This window comes from Nuphar pumila, chromosome 12, assembly GCF_984573655.1.
Source record: "Nuphar pumila chromosome 12, dmNupPumi1.hap1.1, whole genome shotgun sequence".
In the NCBI taxonomy this organism is placed as follows: Eukaryota; Viridiplantae; Streptophyta; class Magnoliopsida; order Nymphaeales; family Nymphaeaceae; genus Nuphar; species Nuphar pumila.
In genome coordinates this window covers 1482041-1508637 of record NC_143260.1, presented here as the reverse complement: position 1 = coordinate 1508637, position 26597 = coordinate 1482041, and the positions used below count along the sequence as shown (strand labels likewise).

General features: G+C 38.4%; 1 protein-coding gene across 1 annotated transcript in view; it reads right to left on the bottom strand.

Annotated features, from left to right (window-relative positions):
- Positions 1-22501, bottom strand: part of LOC149819595 (DNA gyrase subunit A, chloroplastic/mitochondrial-like) — a 69268-nt gene extending 46767 nt beyond the window's left edge. Inside the window, exons 1-13 of the mRNA XM_089982963.1 lie at positions 21921-22501; positions 21137-21206; positions 20869-20934; positions 18404-18505; positions 17858-17902; positions 16728-16826; positions 16520-16606; positions 16059-16129; positions 15837-15945; positions 15457-15519; positions 10930-10995; positions 10691-10779; positions 10451-10499 (exon numbers count right to left, since the gene is read on the bottom strand). Coding sequence (XP_089839089.1) covers positions 10451-10499; positions 10691-10779; positions 10930-10995; positions 15457-15519; positions 15837-15945; positions 16059-16129; positions 16520-16606; positions 16728-16826; positions 17858-17902; positions 18404-18505; positions 20869-20934; positions 21137-21206; positions 21921-22327 — 1323 coding nt within the window. The 5' untranslated portion in view covers positions 22328-22501. The remainder of the gene's footprint in view (positions 1-10450; positions 10500-10690; positions 10780-10929; positions 10996-15456; positions 15520-15836; positions 15946-16058; positions 16130-16519; positions 16607-16727; positions 16827-17857; positions 17903-18403; positions 18506-20868; positions 20935-21136; positions 21207-21920) is intronic.
- Between the last annotated feature and the right edge of the window lie 4096 nt (positions 22502-26597).

Here is a 26597-nt window from a genome sequence, read left to right as displayed (position 1 = left end):
TCGGCTAATGAGACTCCTCGATGAGCATTAATATCCTTTAGATCTGAAAAAACAAGAGAATTTCCACACAAATGTCTGGATGCACCGGAGTCAATAATCCACTTACTGTTTGTTGGATGTAGGTGATTTCCTGTTGAATAGGCAACACCAGCTACAGGAGGGATGGAACTCACAGAACGAAGGGCTATCAGCTCATCATATTCAGCACGACTGAGGGTGATACTACTGTCACCAGCAGAGATATTTTCCTGTACCTTTGTTGCCTCCAGAGTAGTAACATTTGCTTTAGGAGCATAAGAATTTGATGATGAATAGGTTGGCCTGCCATGTTTATTCGAGCACCGATCTTCTAAATGTCCAGATTTTCCACAGAATGTGTATTGAAGCTTTCCTCTGCCTCCTATACCTCGTCCACAACCTCGTCCTCTGATATTCTGAATATTTCCACGCCCATAACCAGAGGAAGCAACTAGAGCAGATGACTGGGTCACAGGCTGTGATTGTGGAAGAGATATCGCAAGTCTACTAAGGCGATTATATGCATCAGCAAGAGTAGGTACATCTGATCCAGTCAACATTTGGACTTTTGCAACAGAAAATTCTGAAGATAAACCTGTAAGAAACCGAGCAACCATAGTCTGTTCTTGATGATCTTTCTGCTTCGAGCAACAAAGAGGCCTGTGAGCATTGAGTCTTTCAAACGCAGCTTTTACTGATGCATAATACTGGGCCAAGGTCTGATCTCCCTGCTGTAAACTATATATCTCTTGTTCGACTTGCAGGATATGACTCACATTGGTCTCTTGTGAATACGTATCTCTAAGATTGTCCCACATCTGCTTGGCTGTATTATAATAAATTAAACCATCTGCAATGTGGGTTTCAACACTATTCATGATCCATGACATAACTATGTCATTATCTTCATCCCAGGTAGCATATTTTCCCAATTTTTCAGTGGGTTCTTCTTCCAGCAAGATATGCTTTCTACGATGTCCAGATACTGACATCATGAACGTTCTGGACCACCTGGCATAGTTAGTTTCATTCAACCTTACAGAGGATCCATACGAAAAGGGATTGGCAAATGCCTTATACTCTCCAACATGTTCCAATTTGGAATCACATTTCGAACTTTCAGCCATACTGAAGATATACTTCTATTTCAGCAAACAAAAACTAGAGAGACTTCAACCAATACAGGGGATAGTGTGTGTTACATTCACACGACAACCAGCAGCTGTTCACACACACAAAACCACGACAATAAGAATCCACAGCCCACAACAAAGTTACTTTCTCAACACAGTTTCCACGACATTAGTGAACAGCAGCCCATACACATGAGTAATAGTTCCAAAATATATTTTTTCTTCAGCACATCATGAAGTCACGACCAACACAACTCTGTATATGCATAAATTGAATCATACCAAAGGCTGTTCCCAGACATATAGGGCTCGACAGTCATATCTTAATCACCAGCAAAGCACAACAAGTGCAATTGCTGTTTCTCCCAAATAGCAGGAAGTCACGACAAGAAATAAACAAATATCGACAAGAAGATTGCAGGAAATCACAGCAACAAGAATCACAGCAATAGGGGATCACGGCACCAGGAAATCACGGCAAGGAATCACGGCAGGGATTCACGGTACCAGGGAATCACGGCAACAGGGAGATCACGGCAACAGAGAATCACGAACGGAAAAAAAACAGGAAACTAGAGGCACGCATCCTGTTCCTTAGATCTGATGACAGATCTGGGCCATGACCTTGGTCAAATCCCAGATTTGTTATCAGATCTTACACAGAAATCACAAGCAGCTAACCTGAAGAAAAAAAAAATCTTCGTTGGTGCAGGGAGAAACTCGGCAACAGTTTGATCACGATCGAGTAAGATCCCACGATCGATGCTTTGATACCATGTAGAATGATATAGGATGTTATACCGAACCCTGGTTAGAGAGAGAGAGGTGGAAGGGAGAGAGAGAGAGAGAGAGAGAGACGGCAGCACATAAAGAGAAAACTTAATTCACTTAATCGACATTAGGGCTCTCTCTATGTTAAATAGAGAGAGTCCAAATTAATAAATTACATCCAAGTCCAATATTTAATAACTTTTTAAATAACCTCCAAAACTAAGAAGATTTAACTTTAAACCACCTACTCTCAACAAGAACGAAGCATATATATAGAGATAGATTGTCACTTTACTAAATGGGCATTTGAGGATAAGATCATATCCTTAGAGCATGTGGGCTCAAAAGAGCAAATTGCAAATATTTTTACTGAAAGTCTTGCTCCATTACTTTTTCAGCTATGTAACAGGGACTCACCTAAAGGGTGTTAAATTGTAATTCATAACATTGTATTCTTTATATATATTTTTTATATATATAAAGGAAGATACATATAAATATATATTTCATATATATGTACATGTATCTACCTACTTCTATATATAAAATATACATTTCTTTCTTGTACTAGTCGTAGGGGTATTTTAGTCATTTCTCCATTTTGCGCATATTCATATTATTGAATATGATTGTAATTCTTTTGCTTTATTTTTTTATTTATTTTTCTTTTAAATTGAATGTCGTGTACCTTGGAGGGGGGGGCACCTTCTAGTCGTTGAGCCCCTCCAAGGGTCACATTTGTGACCGTTGGAGGGGCTCCAACGACTAGAAGTGGAGCCCCTCCAAGGCCACTTCTTCTCTATATAAAGGCTTTGAGTCAAAGTCATTCACTTCAATAAAGTTTTTTCATATTATTTTTATGCCTTTGTGCATTTGTGAACCATTGTGGGTAGTGCCTTTGTGCAAAGTGTTCTAAGAGTTCTTATTTTGCTTTCTTGCTTACTTCATTCATCAAGATCTGAGTATCTTGATTATAGTGTCTTTTTTTAAGACACTTTCACATGGTATCAGAGCAAGGCTACTATTGAAGGAGATCGTTTGCCACCTCACTCTAGTGTGTGCCTCGAAAGTCGTGCACATATTTTTTCTCTTGGATTTTGGCGTGAAGACTCTTTGCAATATATATATATTGTGAGACTCATGTCACATCAAGAAGGCTCTACGTATCCGGGTGTGGTAAGATCTCATTCACTCTACATTCTTTTTTTCTTCTATGGGAGAAAAAGACTCTCAGTTCTCTCTTGGGTTTAAACTCAATGGCTCAAATTATCATGTTTGGGCCGGGAATATAGAAGCTCATATGAAGCGTAAGGGACTTTGGGGATATGTCCAATGCTCAATACCGAAACCGAAACCAAAGATTACTTTGGTGAGAAAGGAAGAGATAAAGATTCTTGAAGGAGAGAAAGAACCAAAGCCCTTGAAAATTATAGTAAAAAATATGAGGAATGGGAGATAAGGAACTTTAAAATCCTATCATGGATTTTCTCATCCATTGAGACACGGACCAATGCCAACATTATTAAATTCAAAAAAGCCTCTCAAGCATGGCAATATCTTGAAAAGATGTACACTTCAAGGGACTTATCCCACAAATACTATCTTTAAAAAAGGGCTTTGACCCTAGAACAAAGCGAAATGACCATTAGAGAGTATTTCACGGAGCTGTCATATATTTGGGATGAGCTTGCTATGCTTGAGCCCAAATGAAGTGAAGAAGCCATTGAGCTTAGGAATAAACAACTAGAGGAGGATCGCTTTTTTAATTTTCTAAATGGGCTTAGACTAGAATTCGAACAAATTCGATCATCTTCTATCCTCCTTTACTTCTCATTCTTTTGAAGATGTAATTACAAAACTAAGTGGGGAAGAGACATGTATGGGTATAAGCAAAAACCACCCAAGTGTTCTTGCAACACCTTCCAACCAAGAAGAAAGTGGTGTTAATGTCGTTTCAAGACCGAGGAACAATTTGAGAACATACAAACCTCCCCACTTCAAAAATCAAAACCATGGTTGTCAGTCGAGGAAGCATGAGCGGGAAGCGATACGAGAAGTGGAAAGCGAGGCACTTTCAAAATTTTAGGAAGCGAGAAGCGTGGGACGACTTAGAAGCGAATCATGAACCGTCTCGAAAGCAACCTAGGAAGCGAACCGGAAGCGGCCTAGGAAGCGAGGGGGAAGCGAAAAAAGAGAAAAAAAATAATACAATTTTTGAAAAAAGGGGAAAGCGTGAGGGAAGCGAGGGGGAAGTGTTTCCTATAAAAGGGAAGTGTGCTTCCCATAAAAGGGAAGTGTGCTTTCCAAAAAAGGAAAATGTTTTCCTGCGCGTTTCAGAAGCGCGAAACAAGCGCGATGTTTCGCGCTTCTGAAACGCGCTTCGGGGAAGCGCGCTTTCCATATGCCTAGGCGCTTCTGGTAACTCTGATCAAAACCAAGGAGCAAGTGGATAAGGCGGAAAAAGAGACTATAGCAAAATTTTGTGCCACTTTTGTAAGGAACCGGGACACATCAAACCGGTTTGCCCAAAATGGAAGAAGTTGCTAGCTATGGCCACCATATCTCAACCTCAAAAGGAAGAATGTTCATCATCTTCAAATGAAGGTCTCTAGCATTAAATTGTGGAAGCACTTCAACCTCTTCTCAAAAGGGCAATTTCTGGAGCCGCAATGTCAACTTCTTCTCCTCCCGATAAGACTTCTTGGCTCTTAGATTCCGGTGTCTCTTTGCATATGTCCCCAAGTATTTGTACTCTTGGAAATATGAAAAGGTTACCTTTTTATCAAAGATCTATGTTTACAACAAGACCATTTGAAATTGTCCATTCAGATGTATTGGGGCCGGCACAGGTTTTATCAAAAAGGGGATTTGCGCATTATGTGATTTTTGTTTACGATTACACTAGATATTGTTAGATATTTTTTCTTAAACACAAACATGAGGTTTTTACGACATTCAAAAGCTATTATATGATGATAAAAAACCAATTTAATAGAAACTTGAAAATTTTTGGAACTGACTCTGGAGGAGAATACCTTTCAAATGAATTCAAAAATTATCTTGAAAGTTATGGCATTCTCCATCAAAAGTCTTGTCCAAAAACTCTTCAACAAAATAGATTGGCAGAAAGAAAACATAGACATATTATTACCACTCGAACTTTTCTTATCTCACAAAACATCCCAAAAAAGGTTTTGGGCCGAAGCGGCTCTAACATCTGTCTATCTCATAAATCGGCTTTCATCCAAAAATTTGAACAAAATTTCACCTTTTGAAATATTGTATACGAAAGAACCTGACTATAGTAAGTTAAGACTTTTTTGATGCAAATGTTTTGTTTTACAGTTAAGAAAGACAAGCTTTCACCAAAAGCTATCACATGTGCTTTTCTTGGATATTCCGAAACTCAAAAGGGGTTTCGATATTATGATATTAAAGACGACAAATTATATGTATCCAAAAATGTGAGTTTTCTAAAAAATATTAATGGTTTTGAAAGATGTGAACCTCATGAAGAAAATATGGATTATTCCTTTTTATTTGAGCTATTGGCTCGAAATGATGATAGTGATGATGAATTCACTCATAATGACTAGTGATAACGAAGATGAGGATAATAACTCCTTTCATCCATCTACCTACCCACACAGTAATGAAGGAACATCTAGAGATCCTATCACGTATGCTGATAGAGACAAAAACAGTTTTAGGAGTGCAATGGAAAAATATAGTGAATCTAGTGGAACTATCTCAACAAATGAGGAAAACCCACGAAGAACCGAGAGAAATAGGAAGGTTCCCTCTAGGTTCATCTCTTATGATTCATTTATACCTAAACATAGAGTTTGTCTTAGTGTCATTCACTCATATGTAGAACCCAAAAACTTCGAAGAAGCCAAAAAGAATATTGGATGGTTAAAAGCTATGGATAATGAACTTAGAGCACTCAGAAAAGCCAAAACTTGAGAATTTCAAGATCTCCCTAAGGGTAAAAAACCATAGGATGTAGATAGGTGTTTAAGGTCAAAACTAAGAGCGATGGATCTCTTGAGAGATATAAATCTCGTCTAGTAACCAAGGGATATAGCCAGAAATACGGGATTTGCTATGAAGAAACATTTGCTCATGTTGCCCGAATGGTTACTGTTAGATGCCTCGTTACCATTGCCTCAATTAGCAAATGGAGCATCTATCAAATGGATGTTAAAAACGCATTTTTAAATGGTGATCTAAATGAAGAAGTATATATAGATGCTCCTCCAGGAATGGAGACTTCTAAACGAAAAGTTCTTCGTCTCCAAAAAGCACTTTATGGACTAAAACAAGCCCCCAAGGCTTGATATGACAGATTTAACTCTGTAATGTTAGAAAATGGTTTCTCGTCATGCTTCACTGACACTGCTTTGTTTGTTAGAAAATCCAACACAGGGATAGTAATATTACTTCTATATGTTGACGACATGCTAATAACGGGAAGTGATATTATAGGAGTTAAAAGCATAAAATCTAGTTTGAAATGTTCGACTTAGGTTTTCTGACCTATTTTTGGGGAATTGAAGTTGCATATTCTCATAGAGGTTATTTTTTATCTCAAACTAAACTTGCTTCTGAGATTATTGACAAGTCAGGTATTATAGATGATAAAGTTTGTGAAACTCCTGCTATAGTAGGAGCTAAAATGAAAATTGATGATGGCATTGCTCTCAATGATCCCACTCCCTAGAGACAGCTTGTGGGATCCTTGATGTATCTAAGCATTACTCGACCGGATATTTCACATGCAGTCATACTGCAAGTCAATTTCAACATGCACCAACATATGTTCATATGAGTGCAATTATGAGGGTCATCAGATACATAAAGGGATCATTAAATAAGGGAGTGTTCTACCACTGGATTTTGTGTACTTTTAGGAGATTCGTTGATCTCATGAAGATGTAAAAAGCAACAAAAGGTGTCGTTATCCTCTACCGAAACTAAATACTGAGCCATGGTGACTACTACTATGAAAATTGTATGGATTCATCAGCTATTAGAAGATATGGGGATTAATGTAGAAGGGCCCACCAAGCTATGCTGTGATAAAAAGAGTGCGATTTATATTGCCAAAAACCACACATTTCATAAGCGGACCAAATACATCGAGATAAATTGCCACTATGTTCGAGAAGCATATCTGAAAGGAGTTATAGATCTTCTGTATGTAACTTTAGAATATCAGTTGGCAGATTTCTTCACCAAAGTGTTGTGCTCTCCGCGATTCAACTTCCTTCTTGACAAACTTTCGGTCATCATGCCCTAAGTTTGAGAAGAGTGTTAAATTGTAATTCATAACATTGTAATCTCATATATATGTATATGTATCTACCTACTTATATATATATAATATATTTCTTTCTTGTACTAGTCGTAGGGGTATTTTAGTCATTTCTCCATTTTGCGCATATTCATATTATTGAATATGATTGTAATTCTTTTGCTTTTATTTTTTTATTTATTTTTCTTTTAAATTGAATGTTGTGTACCTTGGGGGGGTCACCTTCTAGTTGTTGGGCCCCTCCAACGGTCACATTTGTGACCGTTGGAGGGGCTCCAACGACTAGAAGTGGAGCCCCTCCAAGGCCACTTCTTCTCTATATAAAAGGGCTTTCCCCTTGTAATTGCTTAAGGCTTTGAGTCAAAGTCATTCACTTCAATAAAGTTTTCCATATTATTTTTATGCCTTTGTGCATTTGTGAACCATTGTGGGTGGTGCCTTTGTGCATAAGTATTCTAAGAGTTCTTATTTTGATTTCTTGCTTACTTCATTCATCAAGATCTTAATATCTTGATCATAGTGTCTTTTTTGAAGACACTTTAACAAAGGGCTGCCACAACCGAGTCGACGTGATGTGATGCGACGTGGGTGCAACATTAGGTGCACAGGGACGTGGGTCTTGCCGCACCCAATGCAGTTAACATGAACCTGGGTGCAGTTAACTGCACCCGAGATTATTTTGGACCAAAAATGGACTCGGTCAACTCTGACCAAGTCCATTTTCATCCTAACTTTTTAAAGTAAAAAGAGAAAAATAAAATAAAAACCCAAAAAGAGGGGGTGTTTAGGGTACAATTCCCCCACCCACCCTTTCGGTGCCCCTCTCCTCGTGGCTCCACTTTACTCTCACCACCATCGGCATTGTGCCGCCAGTGCCCCCACATATTGCTCCACCACCATGCCCCTCTCTCTTTCTCTCATAATTATGAACTGTGTTAACACCTGGCCCTGTAGGGGACAAGTGTTGGATTCATTTGACTTCAATCAGACCTGAGCATTGACCCAGGTCTCATTCATTCTGAATCAGATCTGGGTCCACACCCAGGTCTGATTTGATCAAGTGAGACTTAGGTCTGAACCTAGGTTTGGTTTAGAGTTTATCATACCTGGGTCCAGAACCTGGTCTGATTCAATTAATTCAGATCTGGGTCTAAGCCCAGGTCTGATTAGATTATATCAGACCAGGGTCTGGGCACAGATCTGGGTGCACACCCAGGTCTCATTTAGTCAAAAAGACGTGCCCAGATCCAGGGATGCACCTGGTCTGAGTTAATTCTAACAGAATCTAAATCTGGGCCAGCTGATTGAGACCCAACTGTGACTAGGTCAGTGGGATCAGATTAAACCCCATATATATAGACATACACACACACTACCAGCACCCCCGCACCTAAGTTTTTTGAAAGTTCCGACACATCCACATCTGCACCAATGTGACATAGATTTTCAGTCATTTCTTTCTAAACTTAGGATGATTCCGCTTGCATCATCTCAAATTTGAGGGAAAGTGTTGAATAGTGTAATGCATGTGTAGGGTGTAATATATGTATTACAAGCATAGTTAAGGATAATTTCTCGGCAAGGGAATTTCTTGAAGAGTTTTTCAAAAGTTGATAAATCTCGGGAGTTTAAAAAATTAAAAAATATAAAGAAATAACAACAAAAAATCTAAGAAAATAATAAGTTGCACTATTTTTCTTCCAAAAATATAAAGAAACATGTAAAGGTTTTAAAATATAAAAGAAACAAAAAAATAGGAAACGCAAACTTAACAAAAAAATAAGAGTTGTTTTCCAAAAATTATTGTGATATTTTGTCTTCTGGAGATATTTTGAAAATATCGTGAGATATTTTGAAAATATCGTGAGATATTACCTTTAATATCGGCTACCTTAAAATATAGGTATTTCTCACGATATTTTCAAAATACCGCCGATATAGGTGACAGTGATTACAAGTATGTTGGTGCTACCCTTCCAGTCTTGTACATATAATTATTTGAGAAGGTCATTTCAGTACTTAGCCAAGAAGTTAGAAGTCAACTTTGTCCTTTTCTGAAAGGGGCAAAGCCCTTTGTGCTAATAAAGTTTCACTTTGCTTCTTCTCTTCTTATTCTTTATTCTTGTGTATGCTCCAATCACGATTCTAATATTTGTACATTTCTTACGTTTTCCTTAAATAGGAAATTTCTTTTTTCAATAAAAATTTGAGATACATGTATTATACAAATTTTTTATTATTTAAAAAACTAAATTTTATATATATTTTTAACATTAAGAATGTAATGTATTAGATAAAACTGAGAATTTTCAAATTTTAATGTAACCATATTTTTTTCTTATTTCTTGATTCTATCTAAAATTTATGTTGCATTGAAACACTTTATCTATGTCACTTAGTATTTTATCTAAAAGTAAGTTGACTATGCACTAGTTTATATAAAATATAACCAACTTTATGCATATTGTCAGTATTTGCATTTTTCTCTCCATACACACACATTTTATATATATATATAGTCATGTTTCCAGTTTCACATGGGCTTTAAAACGTCTCATTTCCCATTTCCATTTCCTAACATGTTTCCTGTTTCCATTTCCCATCCTGGCAACCTTGAACAAAACACTCAGAAAAGAACATAACCCCTCTAAACAGTCAATAAGGTCGTGCTTGAGTCGTTGGACATGTCCCTTGCATGGAACTTGTCATGTGTTTGAAATGGGAGGCCAGTTGTTTTTACAACAGGCCCTGATGGACAAATGAGTTGCACCGCTAGGGATGCAACTTATGGACCTTGGACAAATGCCACCCAGTGTGTCCAGGTGGCGTTCATCCAAACACATCAAACAGCCTATAAAGGAGCAAAATTATATAGCATGTTTAACCTGCTCCTGACTAAATTTCCCATAAGGCATGAAGAATAAAGTGAAGCCTTCACCAAAAGCTTTCAAATACTATTATTTCAATAGCAACAAAATAATAAAATAAAGAGTATGATGATGATGACTGAACACACAGTAGGACCGATACGAATGATGGAATCAGTACTAGTCCAAATCTCATATGAAAAGGAAAATGTCAGCAGAATAATAGGGGCATATTGTAAGCCTTCAAATTTTTCACAATTGAAGAGCCTTGAAACCACACCCAAATCACATAAATGGCAGTAAACTGCAAGCGACAACTAATGCATAAGAGAGATGAATATCACCTGAAGCAATTCCTTCAGTCCCATCAGTTTTGGCTGCCCATCAAGGATGCTGCAAACCGATAAACAAAAGAGATGAATTTATTCATTCTTGGATAAGAGACTTTTATTCTCCAACTCAATAAAAGAACATTGACTTAAAACTAAAGAACATGATGGTTTCAAAATACAACATGGTCTATTCCACTACAAAGCATCATATCCAAATACACAAGTGAACAAAATTGAGGCATAGAAACTCACCCTACCATATTGCAGCTAAAGCTAGATTGCAGGGAAGTAAGCTTGTATAAATTGTTGAGAACAACAGATGGATCTGAACCCCTTTTCAACTACCATAGAAGAAAATTCTTTCAAATGGCAGAACGAAAAAAAAGAAAAAGCTCATCCACACTTGGCCTTCAAAGGCAAGTAAACAAACATTATATTCCAAATGAAAAGATTACATTCCAACTTAACCAAAAGGTGTATGTTCTCAGTACCTCAATCACTATTCTCATTCCACAGCGATCACTTTCATCACGTATATCACTTATACCTTCTAAAATCTGATCCACACAAAGAAGATGCTAAGGTTCATCATGCTTGCTTCATCATATATCAAAGCCATAAGTCAAAAGAACTAAATTTTCCATATGCCTTGAAACGACCACCAATAGAAAACTTAATGAGACAATAAAAGAGGCTAACTGCAATCCACTTAATTTCCCACAATATTCAAATGAACAACAAAAGAAGAAAGAATCTCCAATAAACCATTAAATAAATAAATAAAAACTTTACATTAGAGAAAAGTCAACTTCCGTGGATTGCTCCAACTTAACACCCATTCTTTTAAAGTTCTGATAATTCACTATTTATGGATTCTAAAAAATCCAATACATGGTTCACATTACTTTGAAGTTGTGATAGGTTCTATTCATGGAATCTAAAAATGATGTCATGGATTTGAACACCAGATGTTCAAAAGTGGCACCTGAAAAATTGGAAAAGTACAACTAGAGATTGGGCAAAATAGTGCAGTCAAATGTTACACAGGCATCCGACAGATTAGGAACTCCCTCTTCAAACATAGGCAATCATTTCCACATTCCCCTTGTTTTCAAGTTAAAGAAATGGGTCCACTGATGCACCTTATTATATCTTTGCTTCTTCAAAATATAGGCCATATATAGGGCTATCAATGAGTCAGGATCGTCTCAGGCAGCGAAGACAACCCGAACCCAGATATCTGTTAAGAATATGTATGGATTGGATCAAGATCCAAATCCAGATCCAAGTGTAACATCTAAACTGTATTTATCACCCAAAGGATATTGATGTAACTTCTCGCATATTTTAATATAAAAAGGGCCGACCTCCCCAAGGCTGGGATAAGACGTCTCATTTCAGATCTGATCCCTTCTACTATTTTCTTCTCCCCCTTTCTGCAGGTTGTGCAGGACACGTCTTCCAAAGGTTATTCTCACATGGTATTCAGAAGAGGTAAGTCCTGTTAAATCATTGGCTGCAAACTTCTCCATTAAAACACCTTTTGCAAACTTCTTCTCCATTAAATCCCTTTTCTTCCTTCTAAATCTCTTCTTTTTCTTCATCTCACGTCTGCCAAAACTTTCCTTTATTTTGGTCTTCTCAGATCTGATCCATTGCGTTGCAGATCTGAAAATTTTATTCTTCCAGATCAGATCTGACGTCTGGTCTCAAATTTCTTCTTCATTAGATCAGACGTCTCAAATCTGATTCTACAAATTGATTCTTATCCCTGCGTCAGATCAGATCTGAATCTGAATCAGATCTGGTGACATCCGCTTTGTGTTTTTATTCTACAAATCGATTCTTATCCCTGTGTCAGATCAGATCTGAAACTGAAACAGATCTGGTGACGTCCTCAGTGATGTCTCACATAAAAAAAGAAAAAGAAAAATAGAAGAGAAACAGAAATGCAGCACAGATTTCATTTATAATCTGTAGCATCTAATCATCTGCCAAAAAAAAGGGATGATCCAGGATACAGTCTGTTGCTACATATCTGTGAGACGCTTATATCTGTTTATTCTATTTTCTTTTCTTGAGTACCTATGCCTTCTTTGTTAAATTTCCTATTGCCGCTATTAATGCTTCATTACTCAGTCATCTAGTTACTGAGAAACTCGATTCTTTTAACTTTGGAAGAAACAGATTATCCCCATTCCTTTGCAGTCATGATTTAATGGGACACCTTGATGGGTTGATTCCTGTGCCTTTTGAATTTGTTTCCCAATCAACCCCAGAACAGGGTGGAAGTACAGAGAAGGGCTACAAAACTGTGATAAAATCCAGATTTTATTTCGTGGCGAAAATGTGATCAATCTGTTGTTGCATTCATTACAGCCACACTTTCACGCAAAGTTCTGCTGCATAGTCCATCAAGAGTCCTTGCAAAGAAGTTGTGGAACATTCTGCATCAATGGTACGAGAAAATTTCTACTCCAAGGGTCTATCGATTAAAAGCTGAGTTTATTGATTTAAAGAGAGGTGATTCCCCTGTTGTGGAATACCTCAACAGGGTCAAGACCATTGTCGATCAACTTGCTGCCATTGGATCTCCATTGTCAGATGAGGATATTTGTACGAAAACAGTTAGAGAGCTTGGATCAGAATATAACATGTTCATTACTGTCTATACTAACACTGTAACACGTTCATCCTTTGATAAGCTCAAAACTATGGTACTAGAGCATGAAGCTATTTTCAGTATATCATCGGGTCGCAAGAAGGATGAGGTGAAACATGATGTCATGGTTGCTACCCAAGGTTTTACCTCATCGCGAGGAAGAGGAAGAGGTCATGGACGCGGGACAGATATATTACACACCTTTCAATCAAACAAATATTATATGTCAGATGTGTGGAAAGAAAGGGCACACATGCTCTAACTGTTACTGGAGATATGTTCCATCATATCGACCACCTACTAAAACGATTCTTCCTCAATTTCACGCTCTAGCTGCTGCTGCCCCACCATTGGTTGGTTCTATTTCGCATGTTCCAACCAATTTTGTTCAGGCTCCTACCAACAATTATTCTCCTTTAAGAATATGTATGGATTGGATCTTGATCCAAATCCAGACATATGTTTAACAATATCCAGGTATGGGCATGAATATGCTGACCCAAATGTTATCCAGGTCAACCCGAACCCAACCTGAGTAATATGTGGGTTGAGTTTGAGCTATCAGTTTTGCAAGATATAGAACCTGACCCAGCTAGCCCAAGTGCTCTCTCCTATACAATTACGTAAAAATATATTATAAATACCACCTAAATTATGTGGATTGGGTTTGGGCTTCCATTTTGTTGACCTGACATAACCTGAACCCGACTGCTTGGCATTTGGGCAGGTTTGAGTGCAACTTGATGGGTCGGATACCCGATCCATTGACAGCTGGAGGCGTACGTAAAAAAAAAATCTTTCCTGACCAAAATGAAGAGTTTCATCTTTTTTTCAAGTTTCTTTCTATCTTATACAGTAAAATCCTGAAAATTAAGAGACTGGTGAGAGCTTTTCTTGAAAAACAGTAATTGCAACCAATTTCCTTTGTAATGCACAAAAGAATATATAGATATAAATATGCATGTGTATGTAAAAGAGGGACGGCTCCTTCAATCCTAAGCAAATAATGGTTATTGTTCCCAACTACTTGCTTACACGATGGTTGTGAACTCCTTATAACACAACCAGTACTTTCTGATAGCGACGCAAACGGGTCAAGATTAGGTTTGGAAGCAGGCATTACTGAAGCCAATATAACTGATCCTGTTCGGAGTTTGAATTCGAATATGGACAGAAAATGGTTATTGGATCCAGATCCAGTGTGTTTAGATATGAATGCTAGTGTAGTTTAGGTTTGGATGTAACTCAAAAATCAAATCTAGTCTGTCCAGTTAATCAGATGCGGAATGCTTTACTGTATCCAACTAAATGGCAAACGGTCAATCAGAGATCTGAACCAAATCTGTTTCATTGACATTCCTATTTTTCGATCAGTCATGTTAAAGTAGTACTAAACAAACACAAGCAAGTGATTTCAAGTGCAACTGTACAAAAAGTAAATGGGTTCAAATGTGCATCGTTCTGTAGTCACAAATATCGGTCTCGGATATATCTCGGCAAGGCATTTTCTCACAATAATATAGGTTTAGTTGATAAATCTTGGAAAAACTTGGAGCTTAAAATAAAAATTAAAATAGAAAAACAGCAGAAATAAGTAAGAAAATAGCATACTTGATAATAAAATACACATATACTAAAGGAAATAAGCATAAAATACAAAAAGGAGAAAAACATATTTAAGATATAGAAAAGAAGTAAAAAAATAAAACTGAAAATATCATGATATTAGAGATGATATTATATATAAATTTCTGATATTTTGAAAATATTATGATACTTTGCATTTAATATCACTTTATGAATTTACAGTGATTTGACAACATTTTCAAAATATCAGATACATTTGTGACTAGATCTGCAAATTATTTTGAACGTTGGCCACTGAATAAGGTGCAGAACAAGATTGCCTATTGTGGAATTCCAAAGCAAGAGGTGGGAAATTATAAAGTTACAAGTAGCCTATGTACAATGTGCAGGAGCTTATCATATATAAGAATAAACCAGAACTCCTTATAAAATGAGGATAAAATAAAAAGGAGACCTACAAAGAAAATGTTTCAAAACTGCTGCAATTTATACAAAAAACAAAATCAAAGTTAGCAAGTTGTGTGACAAGAATCAGCAACACAGGTTTGAAAATATAGGCATATGAAGATGAAAAGTAGCGACACCCAACAAGCTACCAGGTATGGTAATATGTCTGCAAGACTTAATGGAAAGGAAAATCAGTTTTGTTTTTAATTAAAGTTGCTTATCATTTAGTGAATCTCCTCATGGATTAGCAATATCTTTGGCCCATATTATAGTACAGAATATTGGATTAAATAAACATTCGTTAGTCTAACAAATGCATTACCTTACTTTCTGCTAGCTCAGCAATTTTCTCAATGAGAGAAGCCTTATTGTTTTGATATGGAATCTGCAAGTGTAGAAGAGAAAAATGCCTAAGCAACAATCTTATTCTAAAGCAAATCTTTTATTTGGAAATCTAATATAAGAAGGAAGAAAGCAGACATCATGATTAGCTATGTATTCTGCTTTGGGCCAAAACCTGCAACCCAAAAAATGGTAACATAAACATGCAATACAAAAACCACACAAACAATTTTAACTAAATACATCAGAATCTGTGGGCGCCTTGCAATTTAGAGCTGTGCAGTCAGGGCCCCACAACTAAACTTGCCATAGAAAGGCATACAGCTAATCTTTTGATAGCATAGGATTCCAACACACTACCTCTGTAATAACAATTGCATTCCTCTTAGTTTTTTCCTCAATCGATTCTATGTCTGCCTTCCCTCTGAGTATGACACGCCCTCGTCCAGTTCTATATGCTTCTAAAATCCTGAGGGAAAAATAAGGGACATCAGATACCAGTCTAATATGGAGATATAATCACATTTTGAATTTTTCCCTCCACATGTTAGCAAATGGAAAGAAACACCAAAAGATGCATACCCAGCATTTCCCATTATTTGCCCTCCAGTTGGAAAGTCAGGTCCGGGCATATACTCAAGCAGTTCTTGAAGCTTATTCAAATAAACCAAGAAATAAGCATTTTGCTAAAAATAAAGCTACTCTAAATATAAATAAAGAATAAGATCAGTTGACAGGTGCTAATCAGTGTGCATGAAAAATGCCAAAACAGAGTACATGAAACATTAGCAGAATTTCTTTGCTATCCACAGTGCAACAATAGATCTATCAAATTGTGTACCAAAATGTAAGGGACACGATATTTACAAACTACCAATCCATCCATGAATTACCAATAGCCACTACAAATCCTCCAAAAAATTACAAATTACATCAAACATTAGGATGCCTTTATCTAGCAAATAATCTTTTATCTTTAGTGAAAAAAGTGCATAAGCTCCAAACAGCCTGCAAAAGTCTTAAAGAGAAGGAAAATGCCTTACTGTAGCTTCAGGATTACGAATTAGCACTGAAAGAGCATCTACAAGTTCCCCAAGATTGTGAGGAGGTATGTTGGTCGCCATTCCAACCTGACAAGATTAAAAGGAAAAAAAAAAGATAAAAGCACTTTGTATACTGAACTAAGCTTGGAAATTCGTAGAAGGAAGAAAATATAAGCTTCAACTACAAAATCTTGAGGTATGGTATTACCGCAATACCAGATGAACCATTCAACAAAAGAGTTGGAATTCGAGCAGGCAAAAGAGATGGTTCTTGTTGGGATCCATCAAAATTTGGAACAAAGTCCACCTGTAAGCAGAGGAATGATAAAGGCAGGAAGAATCACATAGGTTGAAAACTGCTAAAACTACAAATAAATTATATTTTGATCAATATTTACTATCAAGAAAATGTTTAAATTTTCAACATAGCAAAGAATTCATAAAAAATACTACTGATTTTGCACCTTCCAAGTAAGCAAATCTTCATATGAAATCCTAGTATATGCCTAAATTCTTTCTTAAATCAAATAGAAGAGCCATAAGAAGTTAAGAACTATATGCACTCCAAGTTGGCAGCAGCCAGTGAAAGACGCACCCTGGTTACGTCAGAAAATGGCTACATATTCTCCAACATGGTAGTGTGTATGGATGTTAACGGAGCAAAGAGAAACACCAACATCAATGAAACATCCATAAATCAGCATACTATCCACCGAACGACCTTGATTCAGAAACTTCAAGCGGTTCTACTAGATTTTCTTTTGACAGAACCCAAGAGGTGGCACCACGATCCGTTCCTTAATTGATTTGTCATAGTCTATATCACACAGACACTTCACTTAGCATGTGTATCCCATGTCGACATGACATGACACTCAGACACACCAGGACACTTCACTTAGCATGTGCATCTTGTGCTCTTCAGTTTTCAGATTGATTACATTTATAGGTTGTATATTGACCTTTTCCTCAAAATTACACCTTAAATCATCCCAAGGATTACACCATAACATAGCCCCTTCTTCCCTCGTCAAATGGACTGATTTGGTATTTCCAGTTTCTGTTAACAGTATCTGCCCAAGTGTCCCATGTATCACAACCCCTAATTGTTTGCAATTGTTCGCAATGCGTCCAATGGCTTCTTAGTGGTTAGTTGTTGCATAACACAGAAATAGCAATCTCAGAAGAAAACGATGTACATGGGTGTATTTATCTATCCTTTTGTTTATAATTGCTATATGAAAACAAAGATTCACATCTTTTTCCCCAAAAAAAAGGTCAAAACTATATGTAAACCAGGAAGAACATAAAAAAGGCACAACTACCAATTTTGCTCACCGTATTTTCTTCAAGATCAGATAACAACACAGCCTCAGTAAGTGCCTGCAAATTGAAGTCAAGTAAAGGATCCGTCAGACAATTTGGAACCAACTTTTACGTAGAGCAGTACCAGGGTTCTATAAATTCTAAAATACCTATTCAACTTTAGTAGTATAAGTTGTTAGTAGACCAAAGAATAAAGTAAAAGCCAAAAAAACAAACCTGTTGACACCTAAAAAATAACCAAATCATTTAGTTGCTGAATATAGTCATATACTTAAAAAAAACTAACACAGAGCTTCACAAATTATGAGAAATAACAGGCAATTCAAATGACTATTAGGCCTCCAGTTGATAGAAAATTAAAAAAAAAATCAGAAAACTGAATAATGGGGAATAACCAGCAGCAAAAGCAAAAGTTGCCAGGTAGATCAAGGGCAAGCCTAGTGATATTTTTCACTTAGCACCACCGTGGTAGAAGAAAAATCAAGATTAGAAAACCAAAAAAAAAAGATCAAACAAAAATCAAAGACAGCCTCGTATAATGCTAGTTATGAATCATACCTCCAATCTGCACTCTGTGTATCGCATTGCAGCAGGAGGATCTGCATCAATTGATCCAAAATTCCCATGACCTTGAATAAGTGGACAGCGCAATGAAAAATCCTGACCAATATGTGTGATTAGTAGGCATTTCCACAAATAAACGGCAGCAGAGATTAAGAGCATCTCTGTGCATATGCAATAAATATTTACAACATTTTTTTAATGTTGCTACAACATGACATTTATAATTGATGGGCAACATACGGATCCTAAACAGTGCCTCAAGAAAACCCTTAATAATCATAAGATGATTCAAACAGAACTGAAGTCCAATGTGTCAGTCTGTCAGCAAACAAGCTTAACCCCAAGTACCAACATAGGAGAGGTGGCACTTGCGCCACTTTCCAGAAGGATAATAGGCTAGTTATTTATTAGTAAAATTTGCATTTTTTGAAGAGCATCTTGTACAGAATGCATCAAAGCAGAAACAAGTTTCATATAAACCCACAATCACAGGGAATATCACGAGAACTTCCCATTCAATCAGAATCCATCAATTATGCCTTTTGCCAATTTATGCAGACCACACATAGCCAGATAGCCTAGACCTTCAATGTCAAGCAAGCAATATCCAAAAGAATTACACATATACTAATTTGAGATCCTTGTTGCCTTTCCTAAGAAATTCAGCTTTTTTTTGTATATTCATTTCATAAGGGTTTATTTGAATGCCATGGATCTCACACCGTGTAGTGAATCTACTGCAGGGACACACCAAGACCAAGGTAAACAAGCATTGAATCTCAGATCCACCAAAAAAAGGGGATATGAATTTCATAATTCCATTGTGATTCATATATCTCTTGTTTGGGTCTCAAGTCCAAGTTTCAGAACCAAGTGATCAAACGCACCCCAAGAGAGACAAGAAGTGCATGCAGAAGCATGTCTGTCCAGATAAAAAAAAACTACACCAGGTTATTAATGGAAAATGAGATCCCCAGGTGACTAGACAAGGCAAAGCCACAGAAAGGTGCAAAGCTCAGCTAACGCTACGCAAGCCTATGAAATCCCAGAAAATATGTGATCAGCTAGACAATTTACACAATTCTTGCCATGTAACTACAGTGGAATACACAAGCTATCTAAGTACAACTTTTCTCGCTTCTCTGGGGGTTTGTAAAGCAGGGTTCTTTTCTATCCTTGCAGCCTGTGAAACTAGGCATTGCCAGATAAGTCTTGGAGATGTCAGTAATCAAGACTGCCAAAACAATCATATGCAGTATTGAAGCAATATGCATGGAAACTACCAAAACATGATTATTTATTTGAGGGAAAGTAATGAAAACTTTCAAGTTAGTAAAAACCACTTTTGTATTTCAACCTATTAGCCATTAAGAACCTGTTTTGAAGATTTATGCTTCTTAATCTAAGAGCCAGACCCAGCAAGGCTTAGGTTCTGATTGTACTAGTGTTAGTCTAAATATAATGTGGCCAGAACACAATAAACCAGGAGAATCTTAGATTTTGAACATCTGTCCTGGTTGTCTCACAATAGGTAACATCTACCTGTGCTAAATTAAGTTGAGTTTTTCATGAAACAGATCAATTGCCAAAAAAGAACCACTGGACAAACATCTACAGCAAAAAAAACCTTTAAAAAGTTATGCACAAATCATGCACCTATTTATGCCCCTTTACTGTGAATGATAACAGGGACAAGAAGAAGCTTCTTTCCTCCCGAAATGCTAGGAGTCCTTCCAGACATTGCAGAGCCCAGTCCAGGAAAATCTCTCATTCTTCTAGCAGATATACAAAATTTGGTTGGGACCAAATCACTAGCACTAGCATTATATGGAATTATGGATACAAAAAAACTTGTGAACTGAATTGTTAGAATTCCAACCATTATAGGTGAAAACCAGTTCAGTGACGAATGAAATAATCTATAATAAGCTCATAATTCTTCAATTGTTATGGGACAAAGGCAGAGAGTTTTTTAAAAGTGAACTCTTAGAAACTGTCAAAAAATAATCCAAGACATCGGGAAGCTTGCAGCTATACAAGGATTATCAAATGCAAAAGAAAATACTTGCAACGCTAGACATAAATGCCTTGACAGTTACATTAATACTAACAAATAGACCACCAAAGCATATGGTAACTGAAGTTAACCTAAAATGACCTATCTTCAAAGTTCGAAGGTATGAAACAGCAGCAAAGTTCATTAATCAACAAGACCCAAACACTAAACCTGCCCAGGTCACCCGAGTGGCAGCTGACCCCTTCATCCCAGGTTTGACTCCCATCGGGTTTGAGGGTGCCTTTAATTGGCGAGCTTCATAAGGGCTTGGGTGTCGGTGACCCCACCCGGGGTTTACCTCGCAGGGGGGCAGGCCCATTAAGTGACCTGGTTCTCAACGAGGGTTTCCCATCATCAAAAAAAAAGATCACAAATACTATACGGACTTCATTATTCATATTACCTGTGCCATTCTCACCAAGGAATCATAAACAGCTGTATCACCATGTGGATGATATTTCCCCAGTACCTGTAAACAGAGTGCCAACCTTCTTGTTGTAAAAGCATAAAAGAATAATATGCATATTTTATGTAATATGCAAACATACATTGGCATGAAATTACTGCAAACCAGCTCATTCCCAAATACCATTCCAAAAGTTTCAGATTGGTAGGAAGAGAGTCCATGACTCTATGCACTGTAAAAAGCAAAACGGGCTCAGGTTGTTTACCTCCCCCACAACCCTGGCACATTTCTTGAATGGCCTTCGAGATGAAAGTCCCAGCTCATGCATCGCAAATCTGTTACCAATGTCAAATATCATAAACTTGAGAAAAAAGAGATAATAGTTTCCTTATTTCACGCATTAGCAACTGATACCAAAAAACAGTATTATTAGGGGAAAACTTTTGGAGTTCAATCACCCTTTCAACAACTCCAAACAATTAAATACAGCGTCATCGGATGATGTACACTGACAGAGAATAAGCACTCTCCACCTGAAATGAAGCCATGTTATCCTACATCGCAGGACAGAATTGATACAGCTCCACACCAAATTCAGCATGCCCAACATAGAGATTGCCAAACGATAGAATAGTGAATCTTCATACATCAAGCAACAAGTGAAAACAAACTGAACCAAGTTCAAACTTGAGCCTCTATATGACTGTCAGCCAGGACGAATTGAAACCCATAACAAATACCTGATAAATCCAAGTTTACAGCGACCTAGAAAAAAACGAACCCAAAAATCACCTACATTGTATAGATTGACAGTTCTACGAGCTTCCTGTCATAAACTGTTTATTGCAGTCCTAATTTATGAAAAATTAACTTAGAAAAAACAGGTGCAATGAGCAACAAATTGCATGAATCATTATAATTAACCAGATATCAGTCGTATACTATACAGAAACAGCCAGAAATTAGACTCGGAGAATAAATTTCAATTCCTACTACAGGCAAATCAAATTGGGTAAGCCTCAACAGATGGCAAGATGATGAATACTAACAGTATCCGGCGATGAACTGGCTTCAACCCATCGCGAACATCCGGCAATGCCCGTCCAACCAATACAGACATCGCATACGCCAAATACGACTCCGTCGCCTCCTTATGGAGCTCTTCGGTAACGATCCTTCCCTCCTTTACGGCCAAGCTCCCATTCGTTGTTCCAGACACATCGTCCCTCTCCTCTTTCCCTTCCTTAGCCTCCTGTCTCGCTGCCGAGACACTATCGGTGTCCCTGCGCCGCGCTCGGATGAGCCGCCGCCGCGGCTGGACAGAGAGGAAGCGAACCCTGGAGGCAGGGTCAGTGAAGGAAAGCAGAGAGAAGGTGGAAGCGTGAGTGCGGAGGGTGGAGCGGCGGAGTCGGGCAATCGAGGCAGTGGTGAAGCGGAGGCTTGTCGAGAATGCCATGGGGGAAAGATGTTCGGACGTTAACGGGCAGAATGGAGGACGCCGAGCAACACGCTATACAGTAACGGATGACCGTTTCCGCTTTTTCTGCTTATTCTAGATTGCGGGTTTTGCGTTTCTTCCTCTTCGTCTTCTTCGTCGACTTCTTACAGAAGCCGAAACCCTAGCGCCATAGATTTTTGTGAAAACTCGCGCCAAATTTTTGGGAGGGTGGTGCGTGTTCTCTCCCGAAGATTGCTACAGTGCTTGTTCAGGGGTCTCACTGAGCGCCACGTATGTAAGCTAGGGGTGGCAAAATCTGACGCGATCCGCCAACCCGTTTTTTAGACGGGTTCGGGTCGTAAATGGGTTGACCCGTCTAACCCATTTATTAAATGGGTCGGGTTCGAGTTAAGAGTATGCCAACCCGGCTGACCTGTTTAATAAATGGGTTAGGCCGGTGGGTCAACACGTTTACTCGAACCCGACCCGCCAACCCGTTTACCTGATCCGACCCATTTACCCGATCCGACCGTTTATTAAACGGGTTAACCTCTCACGTTACACGTTTAATAAATGGGTCGGGTTCGTGTTTGCCACAGCTGACTCGTTTAATAAACTGGTCAGGTTCGTGTTGAGCTATGCTAACCCGTCAACCCGACCTGATTGCCACCCCTAATGTAAGCACATGGGGCTCGTATTCTCGTGTGTCAGCATCACTTAGCATAGGAGTCTAGTGTGATTGCAAAGACTTAAGTACCATTTCTTGCTATTCTTGTCATGAAACGACGGTTCAAGAAAATGACAAAAATATCTTTCATTCAAAAAAAGGGAAACGTTGATTGAAAAAAAGACAAAAATACCTTTCATCCAAAAAGTCGAAGATGATGTTAACTCTTCAAAGTTCAAACAGTGAAACAAACATGAAACACTCTCTTTCTTTTCCGTTTGAACTTTTCGGCATCATCTTTTTCTTCTTCCTTCTCCGTGAAACACTCTAACCCACCCACCCCCCCCCTCTCTCTCTCTAAAGAAGAAATTAAGAGAGGCAAGGAGTCGACGATCCGATGGTGATCGTCGTCCACTTTCTGCTAGCAATGGTCAGAACACTGCCCTCGACCAGTGGGCAACAGACAGTGGCGGTCCCTTCGTTGCCTTTGAGGGACACTTACAACAGAATCTTCCTTCAATACACCTACAACGGAGTCTTTCAAAGTACAATCCATTTACCCCTACATTGGCAATACTTCTGATCAGGGCTATGTCTTTTAGGCCACCCTAATGCTGCTCAACACGGGTGTTCGCACCCTCAAGCCTTGGTGGGCATTCGTCGGGTTCTGGCACTGCGAGGTCCTCATCTCGACCTCGGGTGTCATGCTCTCCGACGGGACCCTCCTTCTTTACAACGTTAGAAATGGCACATTTCTCTCTGACTTCCCTATCACAAACGTCAAGACTACCATCGGGATGGCTAACAACTACAGCCTGATCACGACGAAGATCGTGCTCAAGAGGGCAATGTTCGACATCACGATTTATGATTTACACATAGTAGTGATTTACAAAAATCATGTAGCGCAAAAAAATGGTAAATCACAAAATTGAGTAGCGATTTATGAAAATCGCGTAGCGAAAAAAAAAATGGCAAATCGCTAAATCGAGTAGCGGTTTACGAAAACCGCGTAGCAAAAAAAAAATGAAAAATCGTTAAATCAAATAGCGGTTTACGAAAACCGCGTAGCGAACAAAAAAATAAAAAATCGCGGGAAAGGGTGTTACGAAAACCTAGAACAAGAAACAACCAAAAGAAACATATGAGCGTCACGATCAAACAAAATACTTTATTGCTCTTTTTGGACAGTTACAAGAGTGAAAGAAAAGAAAGAATTTATACAAGCCCCCCCACAAAAAAAAAACATTCTAGGGGCGCTGCCTCCTAGAGACCCCCCCCCCCCCCCCCGCCCACTGACCGCACTGGGGGAGCCCCCAGACCCCCCTCCTGTAAGGGCAAAAACTCTGAAACAGGCTCCACAACTCATCAAGTTGAACCGTGCTACAGTCAGTGTACAGGTCAGTCAGTGCTTAATGGAGCAGTGTAGGATCGTCTGTTGGATGTGCACAGAGGCAGAAAGAGAAGGGAGAGAGAGAGGGTTGATGTTCACAGCCTTCTTCATGAGGGATTCTTTTCTCGAATAATCCTGCAATGTAGGGATTGGGTCTTAAATAACCATCTTTGGGGTACTTAAGTCTTTGCAACCGCATCGGACTCTGACGCTAACTGATGGTAACAAACATGGAGATATGAGCCGTATGTGGTGCTCAATGGGATCCCCAAACACGCGATGTAGCTAACGGCCACCTTCGGGGGGGCATATAACCTGCTTTGTAAATTTTTGCTTCTTTGTATCATGGGGGATTTTAGATGGACACGCTTTCACCCGTCAAAGCCGTTAGGATTTTACGCTCTTATGCACCAGAAAGTAATGTCAAAAACAATCCCCTAACCGTTATAGATGACACGTGTAAATATACTTCTCTAGTTAATTCAGCAGTTTCCTAACTCAGATTATACAGTCGACCGTTGCAGATATTTATCTGAATGCCCGTAGACCGTGGCATCCTAAATCGATTGTACAGTTCAAGATATTTATCCTGGATGTCCGTTATTAGAAGCTAGGATAGGGGGACAGGTTTCACACAAGTTCCCAACCCAATTGAGCAGTCGACTGTTTCAGATATTTATAATGGGTGTCCGTTATTAGAAGCGACTCAGCTAGGGTAAGGGGACATGGTTTCCCAACACTATTTGTGGACTCGACAGTTGCAGATGTTTATCGTGGGTGTCAATTATTAGAAGCAAGGGTAAAAGGTTGCAAACGGTCGAATACGAGCAAGATCGTGGTCTATTTGAATTCGAATATTTGTTGATTAACAAGTCTGTATCAGGGTAAGAGCTAGTCAATGTAGTGGAGTTGAACGCATATACATGTTTCAAATGATAATACAGGATCCATTAAAAAGGATTTGAATCGATTGTTCTACATGTAAAAAGTGAAAATGTGGATCCGGATCTTATTGTAAACCCCGCAATTTTCTAATCCGTCTTCGAATTGGATGTGAAAGTCTAAGAGTAATCCATATCCTACAATGATGTTTGGGATTTACAAGTGGCCGATTCTGGTTCATTAGCACCACGGGTGTAAAGGAGTCAGATATGCAACCCATTTGGATGCACTCAGACTCAAACAGATAGTCTATTAGAGAGAATCGCAAAAGTAACATCTCGACTCCAACACGTGCAATCGTGATAAATCTTAAGCCTTAGATTTTTAGTTTAAGAAAACTATATGAAATACGGAGTTAGAGTTGGGGAGTTTGAATACCTAACAAAAAGCATACTCAAGGGTCCCACTCCCACCAAAATCCGAAATGGTTCCATTGGAGCTTTCACATAAATGCGGTGAGGCGACTCAAGCCTAACGAAATCACGATCCAGTGAAAGATTATAGTTTTAGGTTTGGTAGGGGTGCTCTAGGCCCGTGGGGCAGTGGAACCCATGAGCGACGCTCGAGGAGCCTAGTAGCACTGCTGAGTATTGGTGGAAGTGTAAGTTGCCTTAGTGCGGAACAAGATATGACAATTCTCTCTGAGAAAAAGGAGGAGTTGGTTATGGTGATGGGGATCTATGGACACAATGACTATCAAACAACGAGAGTTGTGGGATCATCCAAGGGAGGAGCCTTGGAATGCCACTCGATAGATGATGAAACGTCGATGTTTTATGATAGTCATTTGTTCAGTAACACAATCGTGGAATGTTCAATCACTAAAATTATGTAGATCAGGTCTCCACCTAGCGTAACAACCTAGTATTATTTGTAGTGACTTAAATATTTATGATCAATTCAAATAAATGATGAGACGAGAATTCTGAATCCATGATCCATGTAATGATAAAAATATGTCATGCAAAATCGTGGAGTGGAACTTCGCTTCACCGCTTAAAATTGCTTAACCATCTATAATGTATATAATGCAACACATCTAGACCAATTTGACATGTACAAGGAGCTGGAGGTCGATCTAAATGATCCGCCATTGAAGACACGCTTCAAAAAAATCACACCCAAGTAAAAAAAAACTCATTTGGGACACATTAGGTATAAAGGTATGTTCGTCACATCATGCATTTTTTAATTTTAAGATTTATTGTCTCTAATATCTTAGAACCCCTTTAACTATCTTAGTTCTAATTTTGAAGATTTTTTGAGCTATAAAAATATTTTCTATA